At 35.0% G+C, this 23,208-nt stretch overlaps 1 protein-coding gene and 1 long non-coding RNA gene across 2 annotated transcripts in view; one reads left to right on the top strand and one right to left on the bottom strand.

Moving 5' to 3' along the window:
- Window positions 1-2,563: 2,563 nt before the first annotated feature.
- Window positions 2,564-23,208, bottom strand: part of LOC105217819 (putative phosphatidate phosphatase) — a 59,655-nt gene continuing 39,010 nt past the window's right edge. Inside the window, exons 3-8 of the mRNA XM_054232762.1 lie at window positions 6,543-6,905; window positions 5,397-5,548; window positions 3,691-3,909; window positions 3,107-3,286; window positions 2,867-3,043; window positions 2,564-2,796 (exon numbers count right to left, since the gene is read on the bottom strand). Of these exons, the coding sequence (XP_054088737.1) occupies window positions 2,779-2,796; window positions 2,867-3,043; window positions 3,107-3,286; window positions 3,691-3,909; window positions 5,397-5,548; window positions 6,543-6,905 (1,109 nt within the window). The 3' untranslated portion in view covers window positions 2,564-2,778. The remainder of the gene's footprint in view (window positions 2,797-2,866; window positions 3,044-3,106; window positions 3,287-3,690; window positions 3,910-5,396; window positions 5,549-6,542; window positions 6,906-23,208) is intronic.
- Window positions 7,570-8,337, top strand: LOC128922420 (uncharacterized). The gene is made up of 2 exons (XR_008471645.1): window positions 7,570-7,711; window positions 7,838-8,337. It is a non-coding gene; the product is annotated as an uncharacterized LOC128922420 (long non-coding RNA).

Below are 23,208 nucleotides of genomic sequence, written 5' to 3'. Positions count from 1 at the left end.
GTTTTGTAACCGTTAGTACGAATATTAACCATTTAGTACTATTCGATTAGACGCAATGTTACGACTATTCGGATAGTCGTTCTATTGAGGTTATTCGAATAGTTATACTGTCACATTCGAATAAATGAAAATTGTTTGAAATCCAAACTGCCTTTGATTTTTTAAAGTTTCCACATTCCAGCTATTAGAATCAGAGAGGACGTTCTCCATTGCTGGAAACACCACGTAGAAGCTGCGTTATATCAAAATAGACGTTTTATGAAAAATGCTGATTTAATACATTCGCCCAGTTGAAATGGTTAAAAACTATTTTGTCATTACTTAATGGGTCCCGTGAAATCATTGTTATTTTTTATATTTTGAAGCAAGTTTTTTTTTAGTTTTAACGTTTCACTTTTTTCAATAAAAATAAAAAAAAATTAATTAACTTGCACTATTCGAATAGTACTAACCGGTTAATATTCGTAAGAACAACGTTACAAACTGGATATTCGAATAATCGGTTTTCAGGTTAATTGAAAAATTTTAAGACCCCTAATATATAGTATATGTGGGCTGAGGTAATTCCTGAACCGATTTCACTAATTTTCATCACCAACATACATTATATCCAAGATTATATACTCGCTTAATTTGGCTAAGATATTTCACATATTAATCGATTTATAAGCAATTAAGCCTATAATACTTTTTAAATCCCTATATATGAGAGCTAGGGCAAGTTATGACTCGATTTTAACTATTATAGGTACAGAGACACATTATTAGAAGAAAAAGATTTCCTCAGAATTTAATTAAGATATCTGAGAGATTTATCGATATTTTCGATGAAATTTTACCCTAACTGCCTTCCCTAAATAAAAGCGTTGGTGGAACGTTTTTTACCGCTCAGCGTTAACGTCGATGCGCCATCCCTAAATAAAAACGGCAACTTTACGTCAAATATCAAAATGTTTACTTAAATTGTTTTTGTGAAATTTTATTGTACAGAGAATCGTTTTCGCAGCCAACTTTACTTCGGAACGCTGTGTCAAAATCGAAATTTTCAACCGCTCAGCGTCGCCGTCGCGTTATTTAGGTATGCGACAAATTTCTGACTGTCATTCACTTGGGAGTGGCCAGGAATGATTATTTTACATGTGGCTCAAGCAACTCACGACTTCCGGTCTTAGACCAAGTATCCTCTGGGTAGCCAACAGACTTCCGTTTGGAGGCGAGTTAAAGTGAGAAGGCGAAAACCGCTTCTGCGTTTGTGCGTAGGGTTTGGAACCCACTACATAAAAAACCTCTCCAATGAAAGACCAAACAGAGCCTCGGAAGAGAACCCCCACTTTTGATGACGACCCCTACAAACGTTTTAAGGATCACGATTTGAGGGCATGCCACTGGAATGTCCGGACCCTTAATTAGGAAAGTGACTCTGCCCAGCTGGCTACTGGTCAACTAAAGGCTGACATCACCGCCATCCAAGAAGTGCGATGGACAGAAGAACATGGGTCCTTGTGAAATCTATTACAGCGGTCATATAAAGGAGCGCAAATTTGGTGTTGGATTTGTGGTGGGAGAGAGACTCCGTCGTCGAGTCCTGGCATTCACTCCGGTGGATGAACGTCTAACCACAATCCGCATCAAAGCGAGGTTCTTCAACATATCGCTGATTTGCGCCCACGCCCCGACGTAAGAGAAGGACGAAGTGATCAAAGAGACATGAGCGCCTAGAACGTACCTATGAGCGCTGCCCCCGCCACGATGTCAAAATCGTGCTTGGCGATTTCAACGCTAGGGTGGGTAAAAAAGGTGTCTTTGGCACAACAGTCGGAAAATTCAGCCTCCATGACGAAACATCACCAAATGGTCTGAGGCTGATCGACTTCGCCGGGGCCCGAAATATGGTCGTCTGTAGTATTAGATTCCAGCATAAGAAAATCAAATTGTATATGCTTGAGAATATTTTGACAGTCAAAAAATTTCATTGGTTGCTTATGTATATATTATAAAGTGAAGGAATGAGATGGAATTCAAAATTGAGTTATATTGAAGTAGTCGTGGTTGTGAACCGATTTCCACACGTGTCATCAGGGTGTCAAGAAAATACTATAATCCGATATTTCATTGAAATCGGTGGAGTAGTTCCTGAGATATAGTTTTCGTTATGTGAACAAAACTATAATACTCTCTTAGCAACTTTTGTTGCGAGAGTATAACAACGATACTTTCTGACCAATATTAAATATTAAATAAAAGTGGATATGCTTTAGGATATTTCGTAGAGTATAAGTATATTTCCTTCATATAAGCGGAAATTGAATTTTTGAATTTACTGCTCACAATTCAACTATTTAATGGTAATGTTTTTCTACCAACTATTCCAAATTTTGCGTCTACTCACGTCAGAAGCCTGAACAGACATTAGTGCATTTTGCTTCATGTCCGTAGGTATTTTTTTTGCTTCAAAATAAAAGTTTTTTAATTGCAAATCTTGGCGAACACCGTTTAATTTCTAAATCATTTGGGGAGTATATGATCATTTTGACCAGATTCAATAATTTTTGTTGCGGTGAAATAATTTGTTTATTATCTTTATTAATTCGGAGTTCCTTCCCACAAGCTGACATATATACATATATAAAGTATTGATAATTGAAAAAGAAAATTCGAATAAAGAGATGTCCTTATAAGAAAAAAAATATTTAGTAAAATATTTGGTAAATATTAGGAATTTCTAGTTCCATAGGCTACGGCGGTGGCTCCATCGGATAAGAGAACTTGAACCTGTGGTCACCACATTGATCGTGTCTGGAATGAGAGTAACATAGTTGGGTAATACGATGCTGATGACTCTATCTTAATTGTTGTGACAGCATACCAAGACAATAGCGTACAGCGCTCCAATTGCAGACCCGGCAAGTACATCCGTTGTATGATGTTGATAGTCGGAAATACGTGTTAAGCCCGTGTACCAAGCGAACATGATGAGTAAAAATTGAATGAAGTGTTTCACCATTTTGCAGCGTTCCCAAGTCATACGTTTCTCTAAGTAAATCTGTGAGCATATATAAACAATAGTATACAGATACCATAATGAAACTTAATGTTACCGCTTTACCGTTACGTATACCATAGCTAAGCAGGCAAAACTCGCATGACCGCTGGGGAAGGATAGGCTCATTTGCTTCAGCATACGCGGCGTAGCGTATGCAGCTGTGCACCTGTACTCCTCAATATAACGATCAGCATTCACAGGGTCGTTGCACGTACTACCATCGATCATGACAGGTTCACACACCTGGAAATAAGAATAAATTAGATTATATAAAAGCGAAATCGATTTTTGGAAAATTAGTAATTTGCCTAGTAAAAATGCGGTTATCAAAGATTAGGGGAACGAGTGCAAGCTCATTATTACTAACAAAATCAGTGATTTTTATATGTACATATATATGTAATTAGAAATGTTCGCGGAAATTCCAAATACTATTTGGGCAAGTTCCTGAGGTTACTACTAAAATATTTTTTGGGGTATCCAACAAATAATCGCTTTCTGATTAATACCTATGTATACATATTGTGGTTTGTAAATATAATTGTATGTATGACAATACATATGTACATATGCATGTGTATGATGTTCTGCGAAACCTTGTCCGACTTTCCTTCAATTGAAAATTGAGCTCGACATATTCAACTTACCGCAAAGAAATGTGGCCGCAAACGACCGATTGAATACTTGGCAATATCCATAGTCAATTGACCCACTCCGGAACCGAAAATTAAAAGTCCAATTTTTTTGTAACTTTCCACAATCCAGTCAGCAATTTCCAATCGCCAAATGTAGTAACGCTCGCAGGTCATATTACAGAGGCCACGAGTTCTAATGTAGTGGGAAATAAAAAACTCGACTGTGGTGATCTAAAAAAATCATGAATGTTATTATTTTATTATTATTATTATTTTATACTCTCGCAACAAAAGTAAAACTATAATACTCTCGGTTTTGTTCACATAACGGTTGTTTGTAAGTCATAAAAATAAACGAATAGATATAGGGTTATATATATCAAAATGATCAGAGTGCAGAGACGAGTCAAAATCCGAATATCTGTCTGTCCGTCCGTCCGTCCGCCGCAACGGATAGCTTGAGTAAAAATTGAGATATCTTGGCGAAACTTGGTACACATGTTCCTTGGGACCGTGTGAGGGTTGCTTTCGAAAATGGTTGCTAAAGTGTCATCATAAGCCATAAATAAAGTTATAAAAGTAAAATTTGGTACAAAGGATCGTCCTAGTAAGGGTCATATTTGGATGTAATTTTTTGCATAACTACATTTTGAATTCCATCTTATTCCTTCACTTTATAATATATACATAAGGAACCAATAAAGATAGCGAAATAAAACTTTGCACAAATACTGTATATGATCTTGTGAAAAAATTGTCGAAATCGGACTATAACTTTTCAATGCCCCGGTTATCGAATACGAAGAACTCAGTGCCTTATGGTAATTTTTCACCGAAAATATCTCTCAGATCTCTCAATTTAATTCAGAGGGAATCTTTTCCTGCTAATAGTGTGTCTCTGTACCAGAAATGGTTAAAATTGGGTCATAACTTTCTCTAGCTCTCATATAGCTAATTATAGGATTTTCAAAAATACGATGGGCTTAATAGTTTTTAAATCGGTTAATATGTGAAATATCTTAGCCAAATGTATGTTGGTGATGAAAATGAGTGAAATCAGTTCAGGAATTACCTCGGCCTATATGCTATAAATGATGATTTTCGTTTTTCTATTGGACTTTATGCCGAATATATGGGTTAAATTGTGTGTTAGCTTAATAAAAATATAGCAATAAATTGCGAGAGTATAAAATGTTCGGTATACATAAAGTACATATTATAGTATATATTAACTATATATATTCATGTATGACCTCATTATGCGGCACTTATGCTTCACATCGATCAACTTGCGTCAATCCCGACTTTTAAATTAGTTATCCGAAAATCACAGACTTATTTCGTTATGTACATATGTATATGACAAAACTATGATTTTTTCCATACATAATGGCAAAGGTAAATCATTTCTGTATTAACACTGCATACGCAAATGATTATCTTTTATTAAATTTTGAAATTTGACGTGTTTTTATTTAAAACCCATAAGCAAAGACTATGTATGTATGTATCTATTAATCATATCAATTAATGACCCATTTAAAACACAATTTCTAATACGACATTAACCAGGTCTCAAAAAAAGTAAAAATTCTCAAACCGAAAAGTTGTTTGATTTATAAGATTTGCTGCATACAGCTCCTTAGACTATCATTATTATTAGTACGAATATATAATTAGATTCGTTCTAACCTTAGCTTAGGTATTTATGTACTTACAATTGAGATAGGAATTATGAAACACATCAGAAATAGCATCCAATTGTCCACAGTGTTTTTATTGTATGGGTGTTTCAAAGACTTATCGTCGCAGAAAAAACCGCGTTTATAAGAAGTGCCCCAAAGATGGAATGCCAATACTGGTAACCCAACTAAAATACAATTTTTTGTAGTAATTTAGTAATTTCAACAACAAACAAAATTTTAATCAGTTCACATAAAACAGTATAATTCACATAAGATAAAAACAAAATAAGATATCTAGCTAAAAACGTTTTTTCAAAAATGTTGTCTACAAATAATGGTTTTATGGTTACTTTGGAGTTAATTTAAACATAAAGCGGCATTTATTAAATTAAAAGAAATGTAAACTTTGACAAAGTTGAAAGGGCGTTAGTTTCAAAGTACTGCCAATGGGCTCTATGCTTAAGTCCACTATATCAAAGGCTTAAGTGTATATGATCGCCTAAGAATTTGCGAATCAGTAGTGAATTACGTAATTCAGGGGGCATGCACACTGAGTTAATATACATACAAATGTACACATTGCTTACCAATAAAAAATGAGTTGTTCATACGTGTATGTGTGTGTGTACCTACATACATACATATATTTAATTAAGCAACAGTTTACTTACTCAACACAAAGATCAATTGAAACAAGGCAATCATCAACCGTACTAAAGCAATCTGTATTGATAACCACAGTATAAGAATGTTTCAGTTGCGACTATTTTAGTAGTTTTGGAAACTAAGTACGGTAGCTGCCCAACTTAATAAATCATTTTATGTTTATTATTAGACTTCAATCATCCAAACAAAAAGTATTTACAGTAATCCGTAATCGCTTAAGTGCCCATTGTTAACATGCAAGACTTTTGAGACTCTTAAGCGGGAAAGACACTGAAAGAAATCCCGCTTAAGTCCGAAAAGTTATGGTACGCTACTTGATTACAACTTCAGATCTAATCATACGTCAGCTAATGACCTGATACTAGGTTACTTGAACTTTCATTGGACAGCTTTTTTTTTGTGGTGGGTCCCTAACCCTACGCACAACCGCAGGAACGCTACATTCATTATATTTCGCGATAAACGTTCGCAAAACTAATCGTTACTTCCTACTAATTCATAATTGTTACTCACCACATCCCAGAATGAGAAGGTCTGAAAAAATGCGACAAAATATTATGCGGACTCCATTTTTATTAGTATCCATTTTTGTTGAATTTACTGGCGCACTTGAGGTATTTTCGCTCCCATTTAAATAACCATTAACTGTCAGAGATACGATATTATTATTGTTCTTATATTGGGAAATATTGATTGTTGAGGATGGTCTTGTCGAGGAGTTTTCTTTCGTTGGCGACGGTGCATACGCCACAGTGTTTTGTCCCAAGCCCGTCTGGTATGTTGGTGATGATAGCTCACTATTACTGCTTAAACTATCGAGGCGTTGTAACAACGCGGCGTCTGAAATGCTTGTCGGTCTTGAATAGTTATTCATATCTATAATATAAAAATGAATTGACCGGATATAACGTTTTCGTCTTTATGCGTAAGAATTTTTTCACTATATTGAAAAATTTACTAATGTAATGAATACCATAGCCACAAAAATGTGTGGTCGGGTCTAGTTATTTGTATAATACAACAATCACCGTCGCTCTTAAATTCGGTTTGTTTGTTGAGGACGATAATTGAACTAACCGTTGAAAAAAATTATAGAAGGTGTTATTATTATTGAACCGTTAGAATCTTGCATGTGGCGAAATCAATACTTTGTTACACGTCATTATGGCATTTAAGAATTAAAAAGAATCCTAGAAATCAGTTTCTTCTATTCTTATCGAAGATATTAAACTTCTATTCAAATTAATTAAAAATGTTTGTTTCACAATTTGGGTAGGCCTCCAGCAAACATTGTAAGTGGCGCATTAATCACTTAACTTGCAGCAAAACCGCAATCACTTACCTTGGGCAGGTGAAAATTAGTAAATAGAAATAAACTTTAAACTCAGCAACGCGTTATTATATCAATAAACTTTTTGAATTCACAAAGCAACAATTGTGGGTGAAATATTTGTTTTCATTACGTAAATCCAGAAAAAATCAACATTCGAGTTTTTGCACCTTTAGACATCAAAATATTTTCTTAATGAACGTAAATATTTATTTTGGACAAACGCACGGAGTTATTTATGTAAACATACATATACATATATGTACATTTGGATGTGTGTAATCCATCTGTGTCAGAGAGAAGTCTGTGGTCATTAGTTGCCTCTAATGTCTTTACTTCTTTGTGGTTAATGGTATGTAAATATAAACAGAACGTATGCACTATTTTTTTACTAGGGCCCTATATTGTTTGACCCTTAAATTAAACGCCTTCGAACGAAGTAACTACCAAAATACAAATATTTATTTATTTCATCCAGGTTTGGCAAACGACAGCGTGCACGTTGGAATTTAATGGTTACAAATTTTTTCCGTCTTCAGGTTACGATAATTAAATATTATTTTCCTCAGAACACAATAAACCGAAATTGCAGCAACACAAACGAATCGAATCGAACCGTAACGGGACAACACAAAATAGCAACTGCCATTCGAGGGCCACAAAATTCCAATTCATGAAATACAATTCTGTTCTGAAGAGATGATCAATCGCTGGGGCTGATTGCACAGGTCTTCGTACAGCACGCTCTCTACAGCAAATGTTGACAACACGCTCTTTGCGCTGGCAACATGCTTCACTTGGTATCTAAACACTGAGTCGAAACACCACGATCACATTAAATATAATACGAAACAAGTTTAGCTGGTTCCCTCAAGACAAGTAATGATTAGAAGAACTCAAACTTATGAAATTTATACAAAAATAATAATTTATTAATATAATTTTATTGACAAATATATTACGTAAAATTCAATCAAACTTGAAAATGGCCTACAATCTTCTTGAGCTGACACCTTAACAGATTACAAAACATGGATTTTCACATGGGCAATGTATAGGTGTTTCCAGTTTACAAATTTGACTTAGCTAGTGCTTTTCACATTCCACCGCTCGAGTGTGATGTTGCAAAATGGCTGGTAGATTGATGACTTTGCTGTCCACACCTTTAAAACTCGGCAAGACCTCAAAGTCCGTTTTACTACTGTCATCAATAAGTTGGTGTGGAAGGTTATTCGTTCACGATGGTGAGCTCTGATTATCTTGTCTTATAATGTCTTGCGTGGACCATTAATCGTTCTACCTTTCGGGCCTAAGGAAACTTGGATGGCCCTCGGATATATACATATGAAAGTGTCTGATCAAAGCGGAATCAATAGAAGCTGCGTATGTTATGAGTTTCTATTTAGTTTAGCGGAGCTTTGGTCTTTCTAATCCATTGTTTATTCTAAGATTTATTTTTCCATAAATGTAATAATCCAAACCTGCCAACGTACACTAATCGCTAACTGAGTGATGCCATTGTAGAAGTTTTCTGAAAAAAGGCAGGATTGAACTATCTTTTATTCTCATTTTGACTGTGCTTCTTAAGGTTAAATCAGTTTTTTATGGAGTTATTTTTAGGCCATTATTCTTGTATCATCTTTGGACATCGATTTGGAAACAATTTTATTATGAGAAAATTTACGTTCTACTCACTACTTCTCTACGATTTCGAAACGTTGGTAAAAGCCAGCTCTTCACAGCGATAATATATTTTAAGGCTTTATCATATCGTGTATGTATACAGTGGTGCTCCAGTATAACGAACGCCGATATAACGAATGTTCAATATAACGAACGCTGTTTTTCAATACATTGATGACTCTATATAACGAAAGCTAGAAATTGGATGAACTCGATATTGCGAATGTATGGCGTTTGTATTTGGTTTTGGTTGTATTACAACAAAAAACAATGCAGGCAGTTAAATACCCGTTAGTTCTTGTTATTATTGAGCTATTTTTTTTACGAATTCTATTTATTTTTTTATGCACGCTTCATTGCGCGAAATATCAGTTGTAAGTTCAAAGTGGTTAAGTGAGGATATCGCATAAATTATTTGAAAATGCCTTCAATTCGAAAAAGGCTTTGCTTGGAAAATTGACGACAAAAAAATGGGAAAACCCTGAAAGAAATCTCTTTGAAATATGGTATTCCAAAATCGAGTGTTTGCACAATTTAAAAAAAAATGCCGGAAAGTGATAAGAAGTGTTAAAGGTACACATGCTGGCACATTGATACGACAAATTAAATAAAAGCGAATATCATAGGATGGAAAAGGCTTTATATAAGTGGTTTGTGAAAAGCACGTACCTATTAACAGCAATATTTTAAAAGCCAAAGCTGTTCAAAACCATAATACAAAATATCCCAATGAAAATTTTAAGTCAAGTAATGGTTGGTTTTGTAAATTTAAAAAACGGTTTGGGATCCGAATTTTAAAAGAATCAGGCGAAAAACTGTCCTCCCAAGCTGATTTAGTGGTAACGTTCAAAGAAAAATGTAATGAAATTATCGTAAAAAATGACATAAGTCTTGATGCAGTTTTCAACACTGATGAAACTGGACTTTACTGGAAGATGTTGCCGAACCAAACTCTAGTTCACGCTAATGAAGACAGACCACCTGGCTGAAAGATATTCAAGGAACGAGTTACAATTCTTACTTGCTCAAATGCAACGGGAACAATGAAATTAAAGCCTCGTTGTAATAGGAAAATCAAAAAAACCCTCGTTCTTTTAAAAACAAAACACTTGCCGTGCACAATGCGCACTCAAAATCCGCGTGGATGAATATCGAAATTTTTTAAAACTGTTTTTTTAGTAAATTCGTGCTTCAGGTTTGTATATTACAACAATTTTCACTTCAATATTCCTTAATAATACTTTTAATGATAGGTTGAAGATTTTCTTTAACACTTTGAGCCCCGCGTGCCCCACCGGTGGACATTTATGTTTTGACGATTTGGGGCAATGTGACCACCCGTGGACATTGGTGGATTTTCATTATGGGACATCGTGACCACCGGTGGTCACAAAAAAAAGAGAAAAAAAAACAAGAAAAATGCATTTGGTTTATCAAAAATAAATAACACAAAGTCACCTCAATCGCAAAAAATCAATAAAACTAAGTAAACAAATTTTGGTCCCAGCTTGTCAACTAAAGCACAACCCTTCGTCAGCATGCGGTCTACCGGTGCAGAAAAAAAATTACCACGGGTGTGCACGCGGGGCTCAAAGTGTTAAAGTCGAAATCTACCAAAGCGAGCAATATTACTCCTGGATAACGCTCCTAGTCATCCACCAGAAGAAGATTTTGTGACTCCAGATGGAAAAATATGGACAGTGTTTATGCCACCGAATGTAACGGCTCTAATTCAACCGATGGACCAGAACGCGATTCGCCTCACCAAATTATTTTACCGAAATTCTTTACTGAGCAGTGTAGTGCAAAAAGAAAATATAAACACAGCGTTAAAGGACCTCACCCTTTTCAATGCAGTTCAATTTATAGCTGCAGCTTGGGAAAAAGTTTCAGGGGTTGTTCTTCAGAAGTGTTGGAAAAACATTTCAATTAATAAAACCACACCTGATGATGAAAATGATTAGGACAATATACCTCTAGCAGATTTGCGATTCAGAGAAGACCTTTCTGTTATCCATACAATGTTTCCCCAGGTACGGTATAACTTATGCATTTGTAGAAATAATTTAAATTAATATTCAAATAAAATTTTAGACAAGCTTCAACACACATGATTTGGAAGCATGGAACAGTGTAGACAATGTACTTGTAGAAGAGAACCCCAGAGCTGAAAATGAACTAGCTATAGAAATTTCAGAAGAGGAGGAAGGTGATACCGCTGCAGTTGTAGCTGTGCCGCCAATAAAGCATACTGATGTCATCGACTGCTTTGAGAAGTGTATCAAATGGTCTGAAGAAAACAACGTGGAACAGGAAAAAATATTTTTATTGAAAAGCCTACATCAAAAGGCACAGGATCTTAAAATTTCTCGCCCACAAAAGCAAATGAGCATAACAAATTTCTTTTCAGTTGAATAATGCTCATATTTTTGTTATAAAATTAAATTTTTATTAATTTTATTGTATGCATTTTCCATTGTATATGTAATTATTTCAACCAATGCTTATGAATTCATGAATAAATAGTTATTTTTAAACATATATGTACCAATATTAATTTAGTTTTCGTTCCCGATATAACGAATATTTCAGTTTAACGAACGGTCCCAACATTATATCATTCGTTATATTGGAGTACCACTGTACTTTCTCTGACAAATGTATGTATGTAATCTGTTGATATTAAATGTGGCGAAAATCACTATATGTAACAAGATGTAACTTTTATAAAGTCCAGAACCTTCGATTTTTAAAGAATTTATTTCATTAAAATATATTCGGATCCTTAACAATTTTGGCACATTTAATGAAAAACAATATACAAGGTGTGTTAAAAAAAACGGGAATTTTCGTTTTTCGAAAAATGTATTTAATAATCATTCGTCTACATTAATGTTGTCGCCTTCAAAATAGTCCGTATTCGATATTATGCACGTATGCCAGCGTCGAAACATTTCTCAAACTCGGTTTTCCATATAAGGGGTAGTTTTAAAGGCGATGGCGAATAAGTTTCTTTCGAAACTTTTTGTCAGTGATTGTTGGATGACTAAATTCAATTGTTTTCAAATTGTTTATTAATATACCTTGCAGCTTTCCAGAGCGAATAATCGGTAGATTTATCAACAGTGAGTTCGGACAAATACGTTTTGAAGGAATAGTTTTTAAACTGTCTAATTTTTGTTCTTAGTTCCGCTGTACATCTATTATGCTCAGATTTGAGAGCAGCTGACCTAGTTTGCTACCATCTTCGTCGAAGTTTGTGTTTTTTATGAACACCATCTAAGATGTATTTTCGAATTTGTTTCCACTTACATAGATTCACGCGAATATTCGGTGTACTGCTCCACGCAGCATTTTGAATTACTTTTGTGAAAGATTCAACTTCACAATCTAAGTCAACATCTGTCGATATGCGCTTTAGCTTAAAATCGACTTTATTCAGTATAGTCTTAAATTTATACCAATCAGTATATTTATTTGATAAAGAAGACGTGCTTAAATCTGAGCTATCTTCAATACGTAAATTGATTTGTTGATGACAAAAAAGTCAAGTAGATCTGGTAATTTCCTACTATCTGCAGGCCAATAAATGGGTTTCCCTGTCGAAATGACAATAATGTGTATAGCTTTCAGTAGTTCTTCACCTTTGGTTGTAGTTAAACGTGATCCCCAATGAGTGTGTTTTGCATTAAAGACACCACCCATGATGTACCTTCCGTCATATTTTCTTAATAAACTCGTATATGTATCAGTTTTGATATTATGCCTGGGCGGACTATATAGAGCAATTAAGTATAATGACTGACATTTTTACTGAAATTGGTGCTTGAATTTCTTCAGTCTTAACCTGAGCTTCTTCGAAATATTTAATAATACTTTTGATTAAATCCGCGATTCCTCCACGTGCTGAGTTTGCTGGGTGCGGAGTGTGGTATAAGTCATAATTTTTGAATTTTAAAAATGAATGGTTCGTAAAATGTGTTTCTAACAACAAACATACATAAATATTTCTGTCGTTTAGAACAGTGGTCGGCACTGCATAGCACAATTGTGCCGTCACACGTACGCTTACGCTCTATCGTTCAGTCGTTGTCGAGCCAGCAACGAATAAACATCGCTTATGGCTGTGGCACTTTGTTTAAGTGCCCTGTGCGAAATGCCTTACTGTTTTGATGTTACAGAGTTCTCACTGGGTATTCATAATTTCGTGCTCACTTACACAATCACAGTCCTGTCCTTTTATGCAGCAATTTAAGTGGCACAAAAAGGCTAACAACATCAAAGAAGAACCATATCAATTTTACAAAAGTTATTGTATTGATTGAACTTTAGGAAGGAGCCATTGCAATGAAGCGAACGACGATTAATTAAGTAATCTCGGTTTATTAAACTGCAATTTACGGATATTTAACCAATTTTATTTAAAAAAAATACCTCTAAGTAAGCACTCGAATTAACGAAAAATTAGATGTAACGAACAGGCCTGACAATTAATGAGTTCGTTATTTCGGGAAACTACTGTACTTAGCCCCATTGGATGGGTTTGCTTTTAACGAGGAACCCAAATTTGGCGTTCCGCTCTCCAACATGAACACCATTGCCAAGAGCATGAAGTTTCACAAAATGTTATGAGAATACCTTTTTTGATATCCTTGAAAAGGAAATGGACCATTTTAAGTATTCAGCCAACAATGTTTTTAACATTGATGAAACAGGCAAATGTGTTGTTCCACCAAAATTATCCCAAGTATTGTCAAGGAAGGGTAAAATGCAGATTGATAGCCTTACAACTACCTGGTCCATACTACCCTCCAATATTTTTTCGTCTTTCTGGGTATTTTCAAAGATTAGTGATCCAAATTTCCCTACATTTACAGATAGTGTAGAGCCATTTACTGCACTACTTATATTGGATAATGCTCCAAGTCACCCACTTGAAAATGAACTGGTTAAATGTACCGATAACGGATTGATTTGGGCAATTTTTCTGCCATCTAAAGGAACGTCATTGTTTCAACCGATTATTGAACCGATGAATCAAAACGAATTACGTTTGTAAAACTTTGTTAAAGAAATTGTCTTTTGAGTAAAATTATTGTTACTGGAACGGATGATATCTCAGAATCTTTAAAACTTGTCAATATCAATTTTCGATGTTGGCTTTTTCTTGTAGGAAACTCTCAAATAAGTATTTCTGAAGATCTTGGAAAAATATAGTTGAATCACTATAATCCACAAAAAAACTTCGAGATAGAGAGACTTCAAGTTATGGAAGGTAATTTGTATGAAATTTTACTTCTATTGTTAATTCAAGGGTTCGAATTATGGAGAATTTGGATTTATAGAATTTCGAGTTGAATGGAAGTTCAACTGTATTTTAAATTATAGTTCTGTAGGATTCGATAACAGAACTGATTAAGCACCAGGGCAAAAACCTTTTTGAATCTACATGGAGTCTGGCAGCAACAGTTTTTTCTGATTGAATAGCGTTTTTAGCAGGGACCGTAATCATTATAAGTTTTATTATAAAAATCACAAAATAATGATTATATATTGATTTTTATGATTTTCTTCACAGTTAATGATTAATTTTGAGTAATTTGTAAAAAATCATAAATAATCATCATTTTTGAGCAAAAAAAACTATAAATCATAAATAATCATTATATTTGATTTTTATATTTTTTGCTCGAAATAAAACTCACTTTTGGATTACATGTTTGTTATTAAGTTTTTTGGTACTATTCTTTCATGTCCTTTTAGAACATAGCTGAAGGATCAAATTTAAGATATGATTTTGCCACGGCCTAAATGAGTCAAAAACCATATCTCAGGAACTACTGGACTAATTTCAATGAAATTTGGTCTATGATATTTTGATGCCATTCCAATATTTTCATGTCATTCTAAAAGGACAAGTCGATCGGACAAGAAAGAATAGTCGATCAAAAATGATGATTATTTATGATTTTTTACAAATTACTCAAAATTAATCATTAACTGTGAAGAAAATCATAAAAATCTGTATTTAAAAAATCATTGTGGAAATGGATAGATCGTCCAAAAAGGATTACAATGACGCTATCCTTTTGTTTGTGTGACGATTCTAAGTGATTGATTTTTTTACTTAAAAATCGGAACGATAATCATTTTTTACGGTCCCTGGTTTTTAGACAAAGGCAAATTGATCAACCGGCCTCTGCTCGATTTATACGCTTATTGATATCGATTTACCATACAAAATAAAATCTCCATTTATTTTAAATTGATTTTAAATCGACTTGAAAATCAAAAGCAACTCTGCGACAAGATATATACGATATACGTTCTCTGTCTGTGATTGGCTGAATTTTTTTATAAAATAGCATTAATACTACTAGACGGTAGATGGCTCCTGAAAATAATTATCAGCTGATGAAACTACCAACTTCTTATGAAAAGCAAAAACAAAAATGTATAACAGCTTATCGTAAATCGAGTAACCAGCAGTATAAACGGCAAAATTGGGTTTATCGATTTAAATTTAAAATGATCAATTTATAATTTATTTCGCTATAAGCCAAATTAATTGATCAATTAAAATTTTTATTGAGAAACCCTTTTTTGCCCTTCATACTGTTGGCTACTCGATAACCCATCAGCTGTTATACATTTTAGTTTTTGCTTTTCATAAGAAGTTGGTAAGTTTCAACAGCTGATTGATAATAGCGTGAACAACAACTCGCAGACAAAGAACGTATATACAATTACAAATACGGTCTTTGTCGCAGAGTTGCATTTCATTTTCAAGTCGATTAAAATTCAATCAAAAATTAATGTAAATAGATTTTTTTTTGTATGGTAAATCAATCTTAATCAGTGTTTTAATCGAGCAGACTTGAATCGATCGACGTGAAAATCAAATGCAACTCTGCGACAAAGACGTACGATGAGCGTAAAATAAAAATACAAACATATACACATATACCACAAGTCGATATATATTCATATGTATCAATCGTACGTATGTAGCGTCATACACGTACGCGTTCTACTGAGTTATTACATTCATACTTCTATATTCATTCATTCATAAGTACATATATCTGTATATACGCATAACCAGAGAATTCCCTCATTTGCGCAATAGCAAACAAAATAGCAAAAATTATACGTTCTTTGACTGTACATATTTTCTCTCCTTACTTTCATTTACGTTATTTTCAAATACATTATATTTTCGTACCAATTCTACGATTCTCACAAAAAGAGGACGCCAAATTAGGGAACAATAAATACCTTCATGAACCTAATTTCCTTGAAAGACCACGTACACATTTAGCTAATAACCCCACCTTACAAAATTGACGATTCTGATCGTCGAATTCGAAGAACACGTATTCGCTACCTCCCTATAGAAGTCGCTAAACGACGGACAGTAAAATATGGGGAGTAAATGACCGTAAAAATTCTGTCAGCGCTTTCAACATACTCATAAATTCCACCACTGGGTGAAGTACCAAATAAAATGAATCTCCCCATATGGTAATCAAGTTTTAAAAACCAACCATTTCAGAAATTACGACTTGAACGTCCAAAGAACGGATGAAATCAAATGTGGTAATGCAGTGCAAACTGCCATTTTGGAAACTGCAGCCGGTGCAGTGTTGGGGAAATCATTACGGAAATTTTAATAAACTGGCAATACTAGTCAACGTTTCGTACGCGAATGCGGATTCGAAGCGAAAAATGTGCTTGACTTCGTATATTTCGAGAACCTCCATAAATGCGCTTTTGAATGCGTTGACAAACACACTTTTTATTTGCGAGTTTGAAAACGAACTATATAACATGTACGGCAATTTTAATTTTTTAGTGATTTTTATAAGCAGTCTACATACCTCGAATTAAGCAACGGAATTAAAATTTAAACTGCCTCCCTTGTTTATTAAAACTTCTTCACACCTTATCTTTAAAAATTAAGTTAAATATTTGATAAATATATTATTAATCAATTAATAAATATTATATTTCATAAAATACTTATATTCTAGCGGAGAAAACGAGCTTAAATAATTAAAACACACAAGATATTAAGTAACAAATGTTGGTTGCTATTCTTAAGAATGTGAAGAATGTTAGCGCACTTCTGTGCGTCTTCGAATCCGAGTTGCGAGGGCGTTGGTTGCGAAAACATGCAAAAGCTACAGGGTGGCTGATGAATTTTGCTACGCTACATTAAGAAACTCAAATAATTTTTTTTTCAGTGTATGGAATTCAATTTAATATTGTATTGACCATGAAATACTGCTTTAAAAACTGCAAACTATAAAGACAATTTGTAAACTACTTACAGGTCATCACACGAACTGCTTTATCACATGAAATCACATTGGGTTAAATTGTCTACTTGAATTCAAATTCTCTATATCACAACAATAAAAATCTATATCACAACCACAAAAATCTAAACTAACGTGCATGTGGACAGCGCGCCATCTATATGTGATATTTCACATATTTTAATACTCTCGCAACAAAAGTTGCTGAAGTGAGTATAATAGTTTTGTTCACATAACGGTGTTTGTACGTCCTAAAACTAAAGGAGTTAGATATAAGGTTATGTATACCAAAGTGATCAGGGTGACGCGTAAAGTTCAAGTCCTGTGGGGAAATATTTTCATAAATTAGTCGAATGTATGTGTGTTGGGTTTTGCTGATGTCAAGTTGCTGTCTATTGACAGATAGGTGGCTTAATTTTCGATTACAATCGATATTACTTTCGAGTTTATGGTATTCTAAATAATTAATTGCTAAAATGCGAAAATATTTAGTTCTTACACAAAGTAAGAAGGAGCTCTCATCTAGGGTGAACATGGTGGATGGATAGTTCCGTCAGCAGCCATCTATATTTGAACAATTCCATTTCACACCATTGACAGTTTTTTAATCCTTGCGGTCATAATTGATAAACAAGGAGCAAATAACATTTATGTAATTTACGTATTTTTCTAGCTATTCCCAGAAAATTAATTTTAGCTTCCGATTTCTCCTGTGCCTCCTGCTTTCGGATTAACTCCAAAACACATCGCCTTTTTAGCACAGACATGAACTGTTAAAAACAGACTATATTCGTCAAGTAACAAAACCTTAACAGAAATATTTCAGAAATTTTTTAGGTTTTCCTGATTGTGAACAATCTAGATTTTAGTTAATTGTGAATGGTTCGATTGATAAATTACACTGGCTAACAACAATTTAACTTTTTTGACAAAAATAATAATATGAAATGGAAAAAATTTGACACGTTAGGATTTCTTGTGACATCAACACTTTCTTTCTTAAAACTTAATTTCTTAATAAGTACAAATATTAGCTATATTTAAAGAAATGATTTACTTATGATTTTTGTGAATATTTATCTTCTGGAAGGACTTTTTTTATTAGAATAATATAAAAAGTAAAGTACAGTGGAACTTCTCTAACACGAATCACCATAATCCACGAAAAAACTTCGAGTTAGAGAGACTTTTGAGTTATAGAAATTTTCATTAAAACATAATTTTTTCAAAAAGCTGTAAAATATAGATTTACCCACAGTTTTAGTTATTTACTTCGCGAAACGTATTATTTAAATACATAAAAACATGTATTCTGTAATTTTGTTTGTTGCAGTTTCCTATTGTTTGGCTCTTGACGTCTGTATCTCATTCCTTTGTTATACGATATGTTTGTCATTTATAATCAACTCGAGGATTGGCCTTGTCATTTGTTAATTTGTATTTATAGCGAACTTCTTTTTTTACCATCAAATGCGTTTCGTTGCACAGTTTTCGTTGGTTTTCAGTCGCAAGCCAAGCACATCCAAGGAGTTTAAAAATTCAATTGAATAGTTGGTGACTTCATCTTCATTTATTACAAAGTCAATAGTCAATTTGAATGAATGAAGTGTATTATTTCTTTTTCTATATCTTTTTGTATTATTTCTCATTCAGAATTTAGTAGTTTAAGCCATTTACATCTTTATTAAGTCATTGCGTAGCTCTTTTAGTGTTCGGTTAAGTGCTTCCAATGTTCGTTTATGTGCCATTGTGCATTCGCCCCAACTTGGGCCATCGCGGGGTGGTTTGCAATACATATTACTTGCTGATTCTTCACAGTTTGAAGATTTAACTGCGATTTTGGTTTTGAATGAGCCGTGCGCAATCCTTCTAACAGTGTGGCAGTTATTCGAGAATAAGCAACTGCAACCGCAATGTTGGATCTCGCACGATCAGTGGCTAAAATTAATTGCATGAGGAATGTTTTTTCTATTCTACCAGGGACATTAGGAAATATAAACCAACATTTTCAACAATTAGTGTATCATAAACTTATTTGGGTATTCAACAGGGATGAATTCATTTGAGCTACTAAATTTAATTTCTGGTGATCACATTCATGTTTCCATTTATGTTATATCCTAACCCATAAATGTTACATTGCCGAAGAGCGAAAAAAAAAAACAAAATAAAAAACAAACTTGGTAAAAATACACTAGATTTAATAGATTTAAATACTGCGATATTAACACCTTTCTACATAAGTAAATTTTACCACGTCTTACACTGGCACTGAATTTTGTAATGCAAACTTTTGAATCGAAAAAAAGTAAACAATAGGCACTTTCACTTTAACGCATGAGCAATATATGAGGCACAGTTTCTGGTAGATAAGTATCAGAGAACTGCAAAAATCACTATTTTCTTGATTTACTCATACGCGAACTTTTTCATTCAACTCAACTCACTGAAAAAAACAAAGTGATGAGTAAAAATCAACTCAATTTGCCGTACACATCATTCTTTGGATTTTGAGTCCTCGGTTCAAAATTTCTCACTCAATTCAACTCACTGAACAAAAGTCAGCGTTCAATAAAATGAGCCTGTGTTGACGAAAGCATCATTCGGTTCAATTTGAGTTGATGGATTATGAGAAAACAATTAGCGACAAGACGACACGATGTGAGCGTTACGACTGCATGTACCGTAACAATTTCTATGCAGTTTGTTGTTGTAGCTTGTCTTGTTCTTCTTCTCACATTTCATCTGTGCAGAAAAAGTGGCGCTTGCTGCGCGCATGAGTAAAATCATACGAGTTGATTTTGGCGAGTTGAGTGTTGTTCTTGTTCAAAACAATGATTGTTGAACCGAATGAGTAAGCGCCCGAAATCATTATATTGAACACGAGCCGAACAAACTCGGATTGAAACAAAAAATCGCACACACACGAGTGAATTTAAAAACAACAACGAAAATGTGAGCTCAGGCAAGTTTGATCGGCTGATCCGAACAGTGTGATTATTCGGCTGTTGAGCGAGTATGAATGTTTTTCATTCAGCAAATGCCGTTCTCTGATAAGTATGTTAAATTGTCTGTCTTATTCGTTACATCGAATTTTTCGTTAAATCGAGTACTCACTCAGAGGTATTATATGTTTTTCAATAAAAATTAGTTAAATATCAGTAATTTGCAGTTTAATAAATAGTTTTATTAATTATTTGTTAAAAAATGAAAACCCATAACAAAACAATTAAAATCAGCTAAATTCTTACAAAATAAACCTATTCTGACACATATACTTCTATTTGGTGCTGATCAATAAATTTAAGCTTTTTTATAAAATTCAGCAATTTTTTTTATATGCCTGTTAAAGTTTTTAATAATAAATAACAGAATTTCAAAACAACGACATGGAAAGTTTTTTCACTGTCGTTTCTTTTCGATTTTACTTCTTCGTGATAGTTGCCGGTCGTTTACTCGGCAAGTGGCCGCAATGTGTAAATATTAATAAGCCTATTTATACAACTCCGGAAACACAGTATTCATGTCAACCCAAATTCTATTGGCTTCTGAATGGTTGAGGTAACAGCCGAGATACATTTTCTCTTCAACCTTCCGTCCCTGTAAGTGTAGTTTGACAGCTTACATTTCACCTTTTGGTGGACCAAATGTTTATTCTGGTTTCAAATATCAAACGAGTATTCTGTTTCACACTCCTCCGAAGATTCAGTTGTATCAGCGCGATTCTTTGATTTTTTTATGAAAAAAAAGTATTTCTTTTAGCCATAGCATCTTTAAAATGCAGTAATTTGATTCTCTGATCTAACGCAGTAGCCTACGCCAGAATTAAATTGTACAAATAAATCATAAAAGTAACCGTATTATTGTCCAAGCGCACATTCCCTTAACGAATTCTCCGTATTTTACAAAAAATGTAATAAAGCGTATCCAATAGAGGGTTTCGAGTTAATACCCGAAAAAGTGTGAAGGCGTGAAGTCAAATTTTTATATAAAACATCGACATAAAACATCGTTGAAATTGACATCGATGCATCGATGGCTAACATCGGGATGGGAAAGATACCGTGAGCTGAGGAGGGAAGCGAGACGCATTTGCAGACAAAAAAAGAAAGAGGCCGAAATGCGTGAGTATGAAGAGCTTGACAAGCTGACCGACTGGGGTAATGCTCGAAAATTTTACGAAAGGATCCGGCGACTAACTGAAGGTTTCAAGACTGGAGCACACTCTTGTAGGACCCCCCAGAGGTGATCTAGTGGTTGATGCCCAGAGTACACTGAGTACTCCAGCCTGCTGAATGCCAGTGAAAGTACAACACCAGGAGATGGCGAACCCGATTCCCCAATCGACAACGATGGAACAGATGTTCCATTGCCCGACCGTGAAGAAATTAGAATAGCAATTCCCCGCTTGAAGAACAACAAGACGACGGGGCCGATGGATTGCCGGTCGAGCTATTCAAATGCGGCGGTGAAGAGCTGATAAGGTGCATGCATCAGCTTCTTTGCGGAATATGGTCGGAAGAAAGCATGCCCGACGATTGGAATCTCAGTGTACTCTGCCCAATCCACAAAAAGGGAGACCCCACAATCTGCGCCAATTACCGTGTGATAAGCCTCCTCAACATCGCGTATAAGGTTCTGTCGAGCGTACTGTGTGAAAGACTAAAACCCACCGTCAACAAACTGATTGGGCCTTATCAGTGTGGCCTTAGACCTGGAAAATCGACAACTGACCAGATATTCACCATGCGCCAAATCTTGGAGAAGACCCGTAAAAAGAGGATCGACACACACCACCTATTTGTCGACTTTAAAGCTGCTTTCGACAGTACGAAAAGAAGCTGCCTTTATGCCGCGATGTCTGAATTTGATGTCCCCGCAAAACTAATACGGCTGTGTAAGCTGACGTTGAGCAACACCAAAAGCTCCTTCAGGATCGGGAAGGACCTCTCCGAGCCGTTCGATACCAAGTGAGGTTTCAGACAAGGTGACTCGCTATCGTGTGACTTCTTTAACCTGATGCTGGAAAAAATAGTTCGAGCCGCAGAGCTAAACAGAGACGGTACAATTTTTTATAAGAGTGTACAGCTACTGGCGTACGCCGATGATATCGATATCATTGGAAACAATACCCGCGCCGTTAGTTCTGCTTTTTCCCGCCTGGATAAGGAAGCGAAGAGAATGGGTCTGGTGGTGAACGAGGACAAGACGAAATATCTCTTGTCATCAAACAAACAGTCAGCGCATTCGCGTCTTGGCTCCCACGTCACTGTTGACAGTCATAACTTTGAATTTGTAAAAAATTTCGTATACCTGGGCACCAGCATCAACACCGATAATAATGTCAGCCTTGAAATCCAACGTAGAATCACTCTTGCCAACAGGTGCTACTATAGACTGAGTAGGCAATTGAAAAGTAAAGTCCCCTCTCGACGAACAAAAACTAAACTCAACAAGTCCCTCATCATTCCCGTCCTACTTTATGGTACAGAGGCGTGGACGGTGTCAACATCCGATGAGACGGCACTAGGAGTTTTCGAGAGAAAGGTTTTGCGAAAGATTTATGGTCCCTTAAACATTGGCAACGGCGAATACCGAAGAAGGTGGAATGATGAGCTGTATGTGTTGTTCGACGACATAGACATAGTCTAGCGAATAAAAAGAATGCGGCTACGCTGGCTGGGTCATGTTGTTCAAATGGACGAAAGTGCCCCAGCTCTGAAAGTTTTCGATGCAGTACCCGCTGGTGGAAGCCGAGGAAGAGGGAGGCCTCCACTCCGATGGAAGGACCAGGTGGAGAAGGACCTGTTTTCACTTGGTATTACCAATTGGCGCCAAACTGCCA

This window comes from Zeugodacus cucurbitae, chromosome 6, assembly GCF_028554725.1.
Source record: "Zeugodacus cucurbitae isolate PBARC_wt_2022May chromosome 6, idZeuCucr1.2, whole genome shotgun sequence".
NCBI classification, from domain to species: domain Eukaryota; kingdom Metazoa; phylum Arthropoda; class Insecta; order Diptera; family Tephritidae; genus Zeugodacus; species Zeugodacus cucurbitae.
The sequence above is the reverse complement of the archived record's forward strand: the minus strand, read 5'-3'. Positions and strand labels throughout refer to the sequence as shown.